Genomic DNA, 12,350 nt, shown 5'->3' with positions numbered 1-12,350 from the left:
CGTGGCCTTTGCTTATCCCTTGAGCTTCATCTCTAACCCCATTCACTTGTGTTTAGACCGCAGAAGAGAGTTAAGTCCCAGTGGATTTAGCTGTGTTTCATGTTTAAGTGTGTAATGGTTTAAAATGATGTAATATGATCGGCAGGTTTATTATTTTGTACATTTATTGCATCGATGTATTTATTTTCGTTGGTAACAGTGTAGCATAAAGAAGCATTAAAGCTGGAAATGTAATCTGTTGCCTGGGTATGGCTGATGGTTGAAGTGCAGTTTGATACATTTTTTTGTTTATCAGCATTAAACAGCACTAATAAAATAGCATTAAATATAGCGATGTCAGTTTTTGTTCTAAAAATAAGTAAAATAAAATAAGTAACCGTACATCTTTTAGTTCACCCTGCTTATGTGATGCCGTTGGTCCACTGTTAGATGTTCAGTGTTGAGTGGGTGGACTGTGATTTATTTATATGGTGTTTAGATGAATTTAAATTCATATCCTTACGGGAATGTGGAGCTTAGTGTTTGGAGTGTTTAACATGTGATTAACGTCTCAACTGCCTCTCTTAAATGACTTTTACTCAAGTCATTCATTATAGCCAGACGTCACGATGCTGTAATGTTCCTTCCTGTTATGATCTTTCTCTTTGTTTCCTGTAATTCCATGTTTCCTCCTCTTCTTTCATCTGTAATTGGATCTGCTTCGCCTCCCCTGTCATGAGCCATGTATTCTGGATATGGATTTAAATCCATTACTGCGAGTCAGAGTTCTGAGGATATGATTTAAGAAGCAGGATTTAACAGAGACAATCTTTACCTTTTGACTTTACTAATCTCTGTCTTTCTTTTTTTTTTTTCATCTATATGCCCGGCTTTTTCTCTGATTCATTGTTCTGTGTCTTTCTCTCTTTCCCAGGATTTGAAAGAGACGGCTCTCCATGTGGCTGTGCGTTTGGCTGAGAAGAGCTCTCTGGCCCTGGTTGATTTTCTCACACAGAACTGGTGAGTGAGTGAGTGAGTGAGTGAGTGAGTGAGTGAGTGAGTGAGTGAGTGAGTGAGTGAGTGAGTGAGTGAGTGAGTGAGTGAGTGAGTGAGTGAGTGAGTGAGTGAGTGAGTGAGTGAGTGAGTGTTGCTGTTTAGTCTGAGTGTGTACATCTGGCTCTTGTGAAACCCTGTTGGGATTGGCAGGTTGTTTGGCTAAAATGTTATAAAGTTAATTTTCAAGCATTAAAGTGTGTGTGTGTGTGTGTTTCTTACAGTGGCTGTTTGGAGAAGAAGACGTTGGAAGGAAACACAGCTCTTCATTACTGTGCGATGTACAATAAACCAGAATGTCTAAAACTGCTTCTTAAGGGGAAGGCTAGTCTGCACACAGGTACACGGTCATCATCTCTCACACACACACACACATACACACACACGCATACACACACGCACACACACTTATGGCAGAACTGCTTGGAATAAAACTCCAGGAGACACAGAAGGAAAATTTCTGGGTTTAAACGAAGAGCTGAGGACATCTGGAGGACTTATTATACTCTCCAGGCTGAAGCTGAGTGAAGGCACATGCATAAATTAATGTTAATTTGGTTGGGCATGAGCCATTTTTTTCCTGTTTCCGCCCATTTGTGATTGCTTAAGTATTCATCCCTGTTTCTGTGAAACCCTTAAATTAGTTCTTATGCAACCAGTTAACCGTCAGTTAGTTGAATGAAGTCATCTTGTGTGCAATTAAACTATCACATGTTCTACACCAGTTCCTTTCAAGGAACAAGGAAGTTCTGGAAAAGTATCTAAATACAAAAAATCCCAAACTTTGAATATCCATTGGAGCATAATTAAATCTCTTATTAAAAAATAGCAATAATATGGCACAAATACGGCTCTGCCTAGACCATCCCCCAAATGTCAGCTCAGATGGGGAAGCTGTTCAAAGGACAACCATAGCCTGGACACTCCACTAAGCTGAAACTGACAGATGAGTGGTGAGAATAAAGCCATTACTGAAAAAAGCCATATGAAATTCTCTTTAAAGGCTCAGCAAATGTGTGCAAAAAAAGGTTCTCTGGTCTGATGAGACCAAAATTGAACTTTTTGGCCTTGCTACAAAGTGCTACTTTTGTTGGAAACACAATACTGCTCATCAAACTGAGAAAAGATCACTCCCACTGTGAAGCATGGTGGTGGTAGTATGATTTTATTAGGGATGCTTTGTAGCAAAGGTCAGGGTAAGGGTGAGATGGGTGGAGCCATATACAGGGCAATCCATCATATAAGAACAGAACATCATATATTCAACAGAATCAGTAGAATGCCTAACAAACGTAAATAAACAACCGACTCGCTGTCTTAATTGCTGAGGCGAGGAAGAGACGAAGCAGCTGAATTATACACTCAGCCCCAAAAAACACATAAAACGACGAAGTTGACACCCACAAAAACACATAACACGGCAAGATGTTAAAAGTTAGTCAGTGGATGTGAAATCTTAAGAAATATTTTATTTTGTATCATTATGAAAATACCAATGTGCTGAAATACACATTCACATTTTAAAGGAAATATGAAGAGCTGATTTATTCTAACCCCACCCCTTTCTACAGTTATGTTCCGATGGTCATGCAAATACCAAAAGTATATAATTCTGTGGTTCATTCTCTCTCATTTTCAGCAAACGCTGCTGGAGAGACTGCGCTGGACATCGCCAAGAGACTGCAGCACACACAGTGTGTCGACTTGGTAGGTTTGATCTCATTACACACACCACCTACAGGAAACACACACTCCACACCCATCCCAAAAACCTAATTACTGATGTGTGATGTATATTAGGGATGTACCGGATTATGAATACAATATTTAGAATGAACAGATACAAATACAGATAATAACAGGCATCTGGTTGAGACTAGAGGTGTGTGTCAGGACTCAGATGTATCAAAAAGGTACTACAAGCAAGAGGTTTTTACTTTCAAACAGCTTGTGAGATAAATAAAAGACCGTATTCATTAGAGTTCATTCATTCATCCTTAGTAACTGCCTGGTCAGGGTCACAGAGGTTTATATTAGGCTACTAGTTTATTTATATTTTGGGAAATAGAACTAAGTAAATTCTTTAGAAAATATTGCAGGCTGGTGCAGACAAAAATAATAACTGTGCAGGTTACTGTGCAAAAACACAGTCTACATACATCTCTACATCATTAGATGAGGCCAATTATGAACTTGAATGATGTAGTTGAGGTTGAGGAACTGTCAGAGCCAGAATTCACACACCATGCTGACAGTGCTGATATTTTTACCTCTGGGTTTTTGTTCCAGTGTTTCTGGAGTTAAAATTGTAGTGTTCATATTTAAAAGCAAAAAAACCCCCTCTGGTTTAGGACACACACACTACGTGTTTAAATACAGATCCAGACAGCGGCATTACGTTACACCCCACAGCATATGCGCGTGTTTACGAAATTGAAGTTTTTAAACTGATACAAATATTGCTGAGTGAACTCTCCTGAATCTGGATCTTGCAGTGTTTTTATTTATTTATTTTTCTCGGGTCTCTTCAGATCAAATCAAAGCTTCATCTTCAGCACACTGACTCGTATCAGCGGCCACCTGCTGCTCTGTAAACACAAGCTGGCGCTTCACTACTGCGCTCCATATTGACTCAGTGTCATAACGTTCACAAAGTGTTCTCTCACTGCTGGGGTCAGGAAGTGTGTTACACTGAGTGTATGAGACTGTATGTGTGTGTTTGGGTTGCAGCTGTCCCAACTGCCATGCTGTGTCTGAAATGGTCACTCCCTTTGCTTGGAAAAGTTTGCTCACATTTTGTACTAATTCATGATGTTAAACTGTGTCAAAACTACAATCACAGTTTTAAATACTCTTCCTCTCGTGTGTGTGTGTGTGTGTGTGTGTGTGTGTGTGTGTGTGTGTGTTCCCAGCTGGAGCTGGCTCACAGTGGTAAATTTAACTCCCAGATCCATGTGGAGTACACATGGGAGATGCCACAGGAGTTCCTGTACGACAGCGAAGACGATCTGGATGAGAAGGTGTGTGAACATCTGACTATCTTCACTATACATCTGTATTCATCACTCACCCAGCAATGTGGAGACCGACACTATCTACAATACACATCAGGACTCATGAATGTGGCATTCCATACTGCCTACGCATCTCAACTGTTACCATACACTACTGTCACAACAAGGAAATTTCATGTTAATGCACAGTACAAGATTTCCATCACACACGCAGTATGCAGTACAGTTCACTTCAGTGTGTGGCCATATGCGGCTTTAAGTTAGACGAGACTGCAAATGTATAGTTAATTATTTTAAAATTGTTAACTTAGATATGCTGAAATGAGTATATACAGATAATTTGAGCATTTCACTGTGAGATTTATCTCATAATCTGTGGATGTACTGTATGATCACTTCGTATGATCAAGTTCCTTTCAGTGATTTCAAAAATATTGGTAAATTATTCCCACCTGTGTCTAGGTTGTTCATCTCAAATCATCTTGTATCCATGTGAAAATGAATAAGCACTTTGACTTCACCTACAGAACATCATTATATTGAGAGACACAAACAATATTATTTATTCTTAAAAACATGCCACAAAGATTAATTTGATCTCTTTATGGCTTTTATGCTTTTCCGTAAATTCAAGAATAACACAGTTGTATGAATTTTTAATAAACGGTGTGTTATCTGCTTGTTTTCGTTCATGTAGGTCAGTCCACCCCGGGGTCTGCGCTCGCCTCTGCCCTCTAATGGCGGCTTTGGGAATTGTCCATGGAGTTGTAACAGCGGCGACCCTGACAGACCGTACCAGAACGTAGACTTTGTTTGCCGCAGCACCTCCTCTGGAGGCCAAACACCTCCTCCCCTTCCTGCTAAATCCATTCAGAGAGGTTAGAGATCTGCTTCATTGTTTTAGAGACAACTTTCAAACACTCACTGTAGAATACACTGAATTCTTGAATCTGATTGGTCGGAAGATGTTGATTAATTTTTTTTATAACTGCAGCTCTGACTGTAGTTCTGGCTCTAATTCAAATCACAGGCTTCTATTAATGCACTCATGTAACACTTTATTGTTTGTATAGCAGCACTTCATTCACAGAGACTTGAATACTAATAAGACTAATAATAAACAGATTAAAAACGAGTTGTTATTTAACAAAAAAAACATATTCATGTTTATATGATGAGGTTTATTTCGGAGAAGCAAGTTTATCAGAAGGTTATGAGTTTAAATCCCAGCACCACCAGGCTGCCACTGCTTGAGCAAGGCCCTTGTCCCTCAACCGCTCACTTGTATGAATTTAAGTTGCTCTGGATAAGAGCGTCTGCCCAATGCCATAAATGTACATTTGGGGAAGGAGTCTCCAGTGTCAGTGCTTTGTAACAGTCAGTAAGTTACAAAAGCAGAGGCTGCTGAGGGAATAACTGGTTATAGCTGCTATTACATAAGTGATAACAGGAACTTACTTGCTTAATTGATGTTCCACAACATTAAAAGTAACTATAAATGGATAAAAAGTAATAAATTGTCAAATTAATAAAGTTTGGATTGTAGGAAAATTGCTGTGGTATAAGATGGATGATGATAATAAACTTGTGGATGGTAACAGTAACTGTTTCATATCGGGCAATGTTGTTGATTATTTTCCTATGACAGCACACCTCGTCATGTTTTATTTCTTATATAATGCATGCAGAATTTAGAATTACGCTTATCAGATTTATTTAAACTGGAAAAAGTATTTTAAAAAAAGTGCTAAAGTAATTTTGACTGACTTAGTTTCTACTGTGTGAGTTGATTTTGAAGTTTGAAGTTCACCTTCCATCATTATTGTAACATTAATGTTTTATGTTTTTATTTTCCATCTTAACATGTAGTTTATTTCATTCCGCTCCAGGTCGTTCCGACCCGCAAATCAGCACCTCCACCCAGGAGTCTCACCCTGTTTCCCGCCACAGCTCCAGTTCCTGGAGTGGTTCCTATAGAAACAGCCCCCCTTCACCCCTGACAGAGGTCGCAGGGTCACGGGCTCCCCGCTCGCCTCGCAACGGAGTGCTGAAGAGACAGACGGTGGTCTGGGAGTCACAAAGTTCATCAGGGACGCAGAGCTCCATCGGGCCTGTCGTGTAAGAGCTGCTGATCTCTATTACTGAATCACACACACACACACACACACACACTGTTTTATAGCTGAAAAAGTCAACGCATCATGTGAGCTGAAGAATTTCGATGTTTAGAGTTTATGGTTGGCACTAAGTTACTAAGTTACAAAGTGCTTTTAAAACAATAGATTTTTACAAACAATTCAGGTGTTTTACTGACACCTAATGGAGATCTTTATTATATAACCTTGTATTATTGACTATGTATTATAGTTATACTCCATATTTATTCAAGATATCTATTTTTAAGAACTAAAGTTTTATAAATGAAACAGCACATTTACTAAAAAGAGATCGGACTTAAGAAAATTTGATTACATCAATGAATGAGTCATATTTTATGTGTCGCTGTAAAATTAATGCACAATTTTAAAAGTATTTAGAGCCCTGTTCTTACATCAAGCAGCACAGAGATCCCAGTTTAAATGTTTTAGGTATTACGGTAGGTGAAATAAAAGGTCAAATGGCATATTAAACAGTCTATCTGACAGTACCGATGGAAACTTATTAAGCTACATGTTGATGGGTGAAAATAATATTACATATTAATAATCAATACTGAGAAAACATAATGTAGGCTGGAGATATTCAAAAAGGCCACATGCATTAAGATGGATAAAGAATCAAATTGTAATTATCGTATGTGTGTGTGTGTGTGTGTGTGTGTGTGTGTGTGTGTGTGTGTGTGTGTGTGTGTGTGTGTGTAGGTCTGAGAAGACAACATCGTATCGGCGAACAAATAGTGGAAGTGGGAAGTGTGCAGCAGGTTCTCCCAGCTCTGGAAGCAGCATGGAAGAGCTCTACTGCAGTCTGACCACTAACAGCACTGCTAATGCTAACGCTAATGCTAATGCTAATCTCTCAGTGCCCGTCATACTGCCACCACCCCGGTCACGCAAGAACGCCATGGTAACAAGCTACACCATATTATTACATACTGCATTCTTAATTCAGAATGTTATACAGAACCCATTATACCGTGTGTGTGTGTGTGTGTGTGTGTGTGTGTGTGTGTGTGTGTGTGTGTGTGTGTGTGTGTGTGTGTGTCAGAGTTCAGCGAGGCCTCGGCAGAGAAAGGTTCGGGCGTTAGTGGACTGTATGGGTGTGGGCTCTGACCAGCTGGCCTTCTGTAAAAATGATATTATTATAGTGACTGCTGCTGATGATCCCCACTGGTGGGTAAGTATATTCACACACACACACCCACACACACACACACACACCCCCAAAGCTGCAAGTGTTGCAGCAAAAAAGCTAAATTGTAAGGAAAGTATTAATCTACAGAAGATGTACCTAGAATTAAATCATTAAATGGTTTAAATGTAAAGTTTTTGACACAGTGACTTTTTTTCCTCGAGCAGATCATTACCAGATAATTTCACGCTTTTTGGCAACCAAACCAAATCATCAGCGTTAAACCTCGCTGATAAATTAGCCAGGGAAAATATATTTTTTATTAGCTTTGTGAGGCTGAGAGGATTCGTGAGCTGGACCTAACTCACTGTCGCAGTGTCTTTTTTTTTTTCATCACCGCTCATCTCACATTTCAGTCTAAATAATAAATAATTCATTTTGCATTATGTTACAAACATTGAATTTCATTACCAGAGATTCTCAGGCAGAAGACTAAGTAGTGAGACTAGTATACAGACAACATTATTTTCTAGGAATTGAGATGTATTTGGATGGAGATGCACACAATCACTGTGTAAAGTGATTTTCTTTTATCGCACTTGACCTTAAGTACTGCTAAATCTGTACAGTACAGTAAGCCTGTTTTACACCCTAATCCATTGGCATTAAATCCAAAATTTAGGGGAAAAAAACAAATCAAAAGGCTAGGTTAAATTAAATAGACAAGACAATCTTTACATTTACTTTGTGTTATTCGTGCCTTTGAATAGTTTAAACTGTGTTACACTTGATGTGTGTCTTTGGCATCATTCCATCATTTGCCTAAGCAGCATTTATTGCAACCATATACCTATAGACAGCTTACAAATGATTTATTTTACCCACAGTGTAGTCTAATTCCTTACACTGGACAGCAGATAAAACTCTTCACTCTCAGATTGAACAAAACTGTAGAATAAGTAAGGGATGAAACCCTGGGAGTGTGCTGTTATAAGAAAATAATGTGTTGTGATGCATGACATGAAGCGGAGTTACTGATACAACGCCAAAGTTGTTTCCAATGACAGCATGTACTGAAGTGCTTTATTCCTCTGAAAGCACAGGTTACCAGCTCTTACAATTTTCTACTTTATAAATAAAGATGCATCATACTTTTTTGTTCATTAATGATGTTGAACATCCATAAGACAGGTTACTTCCTGTTATCACATGAGTTATAACAGCTATAAACAGCTGTTCCCTCACCAGCCTCTTTTTCTTGAGGTTAACAAGACAAAAAAATGCAGCTTGTTCTCCATCCTGAAGATTTCCCCATGTAAGAAAACTTAAACGAGCTGCTTTTTCCATGTTATGAAGCGCTGGCACTGGAGACTCCTTCCATAAATGTTAAATAAACATCTTCTTACAGAAAATGTCACCATATCAGTGATATATAGTGGAATAACAGTACAGTTTTGTAAAAATCAGTTTTTTTAGTCTTAGATTCCGTTGTGCGTCCACCATACAAGTCCCAGTGTATGAGCTGTTACTGTAGACGTAATAATGTGTTAGAATGAGCACATTACTCTAAACCTGTGATTTCCTGTGTGGTCATCACTACTGTCAGAGCTGCTGTTATAGAATATTAATCAACACCTTCTGACCAGTCAGATTCAAGAATTCAGCATTGCTGTGGTATAAATGATTGATTGTTCTTGTAATTGTGTGACCTGTTTGTTTTATACCAACATTTTAATGTTCATTATCTGGTGTCATTGTCAGGTTGGGCATGTAGAGGGAAAGCCGTCCAAAAGCGGCTCCTTTCCAGTCAACTACGTTATGAAACTGGGAGAATGATTCTTCCAGAAGCTTCCACCATGCGAGACGAGAGACCACACCCACCGCTTTCACCTGAAAAGTGCTCATCTGTGTCAGCGTGGAACAGCGTGTGCTGCAGTAAAGTGGGTTTAGGGGGGAATTATAGCTACCCATTGTTCCTCAGACTGTATACCACATCAATCGTGGCACTTTAGAGACATTAAATTGCCGTGCGGAGCCGGAGTGTGGCTGGTGTGCGAAGCAGCACTTAGTAAACACATATGAAAACTCATAAAGGTAACAGGAAGCCCTTGGTCTGGAAAGATGGCAGATGATCATCGAAGCACTAAAGGGAAAATAAATGCAGTGCATTTCCTGACTGTTCATGCCAAGTCCCCAGGTTTCATTGTTTAATGGATATTTGCTGTTGAGACGCCGATGAGTGGCATCCAGGGGCTGGATAATGAAACACAATCCTCACTGACTGACTTTCAGCCCAGTGAGGGAGAGACAGAGACAGAGAAATGGAAAGATGGAGGTATTGTGTTTCCTGTCTTTAACTGGATGCTCTACTTGTCTTTCTGCTGAATCAGCATTCTCTCACTTTAAGACTTCTCCAGTTTGATTTAAACTCACAGCTTGGACAGACAACGTTCTGCGTTCACGTGGAGTCATGTGTTCAACGTGTTTACAAGAAAATTTCACATGAACATCTCCGTGGATGAGTTCAAGGCTTTAGGGGTCTGCATTTTCTAGATCACAAGGTGTGACACAATGTGGACATTTTTCAAAATGGCTAAACCTGGAAGTGTAATACTGATCATACTGAGTCTTTTCTTAATTACGTACCAACAAGTGAGGAAAACGCTGATATTCTAAATCGTTTTATGTGTTCATGGTTATTCTACCTTTACATTCAGATAAAAAATGTTGTAGCTCCATGCTAGCTCACTAAATCAGCACCTCAGTCATTACCAGCTTATTTTATCGTCTATGTCGTTATTCCTAGTTGTAATATTTCCACAGCTTTAACAATGAACATATCACAAAATCACAAGTTCATCATCAGTTCCAGCGAGCTCTTTATGCACAGATTTAGTTATTCAGAAAGCAAAATGCATACAACACAGTCCTTTCCTAATGTTTACAGTAATACCAAGCTCATAAATCTAAAAGATGCACTTACAGGAGCCAACAATCTGTAAATAGTGACAAGTGTTTAGTTGTTGCTTCATGGTCCATCGTTGTAGCGTAATTTATTTTTTAAAATCACAAAACAATTTCCAACTCACAAGGCACGATTATTTTAGAGCACTTTCACACCTATTCTGTTTGTTAAATCTGAATCAGAGCGAAATTAGTACTTTTTGTTCATTTACTGTTTGGTTTGGTTTCATACTGCACATAATTAAACAAACCAAAAAGCAAAAAAAAAACTTCTAAACCTCTTTCATTCATATTTAAATACAGTAACAGGAAGAGTTAAAGGTGAAATGTGTGTAGCAATCACAAGAATCACCCGAGCACAGAGAACATGAAGACAGCACTAAATAAATGATTATACAATTATATAAACAACAAGATTAAAACATTTTGTGTGTAAAATTCAGAGTTTATTTTCTCTTCTTGTTCATCAATCTAAATATCTAGAACTCGTGGCATTTCTGCAGCACTACAGCTCTGTCCTTTGGCTCAGTTAGCGCTTCACATCTACAAAAACAAAAACGCCACGCCGTCATTCGTGGTTCATTTCCTGCAGTCGGGTCGATTCAGAGTCAAATCAGTTTCTCACTGCAGACAAACCGAGACCGTGTCACTCAGACATGCTCAGACCGGTTGTCTTTGGTTCACACCTGAGTGTGATCAGTGTTTAAAGCTGCATAAAGAACCACACCGAGGTGGAAAAAGCACCAGGGGTCCATTTAAACGGACTGAACACTGCACGTTAATGTTCTCCGTCCAGACTAAGAGCTCTGTTCATGGGAAATGGTACAGTCTGATTGCCACAAAACGGAGGATCAGATTTCTATAGAATAGTGAGTCTGATGCCTAAGAGCAGAGGCTGATATTGCACAGAGTGATTTTAAAGAGCAGTATTTTCCAATTTAGTCAATAATCAAACTCGTAGATGTTCTAAAGACGAGTCAGAACATTCACTTACTGTATTACGTTTGAGGTTGAATCGGTATGTTCAGTATTTGTGTGTGTGTGTGTGTGTGTGTGTGTGTGTGTGTGTTTGTGTGTGTGTGTGTGTGTGTGTTATGGACCCACCCCACTAGCTTTAGTACTGCATTGTGTTCCAGCTGCTCTTGAGATCACTCTGCATTATTGATGACAGGACAGGGGGAGTACAGATGGGTGCACTCCTGCGCTCCACTTAACCACTTCTGTGAAGCAATTAGAGGCCCCCGAGATCCAAAACATTCAGTTCAATTGACTTTTTGTTTGTAAAGAAAAAAAAAAACTTGTGGTGTATGAAATGCATTTTCAGTAATGTACATGATATGTAATATTACCTTTAAGAAATGTCCTTCCTTTTTGTGACTGTTTATATCTTACTGTCTCGTTCATTGTTGTTCCATGTTAAGCATTTTTAGATCCAATAATTTTAATAAATTTTTTAAGCTACATCAGAAATACACATCCTTTAAGAAAACCAAAGGTGGGTTGGAACTTATTCTGAATTAAAAATAAGCAGGAACCATTTCATAGACCAAGGGTTCATAAAATGTTTTATAGAAAATGTTTATTATATGACTATTTAAATATTACATTAGGCAAATATGTAATATCATATTTATGTATTTGAGGCAATAGTGCTTTTTATTCCTGAATTTTTCCACCCATAGAACCCAAATGGTTTGCATTGCTTTAGCAGATTTTTTTTTAATTCCTAATTGAATTAAAATTGCAGTTAGATGAGATGACAAGTTGACATTTTTATCCTTTATATTAGGAAATGACTAAATGACTTCCTTTAAGAAAAACACTGTTGTGAGTGGCATGCATTGTAAGTAATAATTATGTAGCAATACCTGCAAATAACAGTCATAGTTTAGAATAATGTATAATGAAATTGCTGAATCCTGGCTATACATCAGGTCTACCACTTTGAGAACCACGGCCTTATATAAAACTAAAACTGGATATTATATACAAGGATTCCTACATATCATTCTCACACACACTGTAGCAGCTCTCACACACACACAAAAAACC

General features: G+C 38.6%; 1 protein-coding gene across 1 annotated transcript in view; it reads left to right on the top strand.

Annotated features, from left to right (window-relative positions):
- asap3 (ArfGAP with SH3 domain, ankyrin repeat and PH domain 3) overlaps positions 1 to 11,759 on the top strand; it is a 50,616-nt gene extending 38,857 nt beyond the window's left edge. The window contains exons 18-26 of the mRNA XM_034308142.2: positions 914 to 999; positions 1,257 to 1,372; positions 2,672 to 2,739; positions 3,945 to 4,052; positions 4,744 to 4,924; positions 5,936 to 6,164; positions 6,908 to 7,109; positions 7,251 to 7,379; positions 9,096 to 11,759. Coding sequence (XP_034164033.1) covers positions 914 to 999; positions 1,257 to 1,372; positions 2,672 to 2,739; positions 3,945 to 4,052; positions 4,744 to 4,924; positions 5,936 to 6,164; positions 6,908 to 7,109; positions 7,251 to 7,379; positions 9,096 to 9,170 — 1,194 coding nt within the window. The 3' untranslated portion in view covers positions 9,171 to 11,759. The remainder of the gene's footprint in view (positions 1 to 913; positions 1,000 to 1,256; positions 1,373 to 2,671; positions 2,740 to 3,944; positions 4,053 to 4,743; positions 4,925 to 5,935; positions 6,165 to 6,907; positions 7,110 to 7,250; positions 7,380 to 9,095) is intronic.
- Positions 11,760 to 12,350: the final 591 nt, after the last annotated feature.

Source organism: Pangasianodon hypophthalmus, chromosome 10 (genome assembly GCF_027358585.1).
Source record: "Pangasianodon hypophthalmus isolate fPanHyp1 chromosome 10, fPanHyp1.pri, whole genome shotgun sequence".
NCBI classification, from domain to species: domain Eukaryota; kingdom Metazoa; phylum Chordata; class Actinopteri; order Siluriformes; family Pangasiidae; genus Pangasianodon; species Pangasianodon hypophthalmus.
This window is presented reverse-complemented; position numbering and strand designations above follow the sequence as displayed.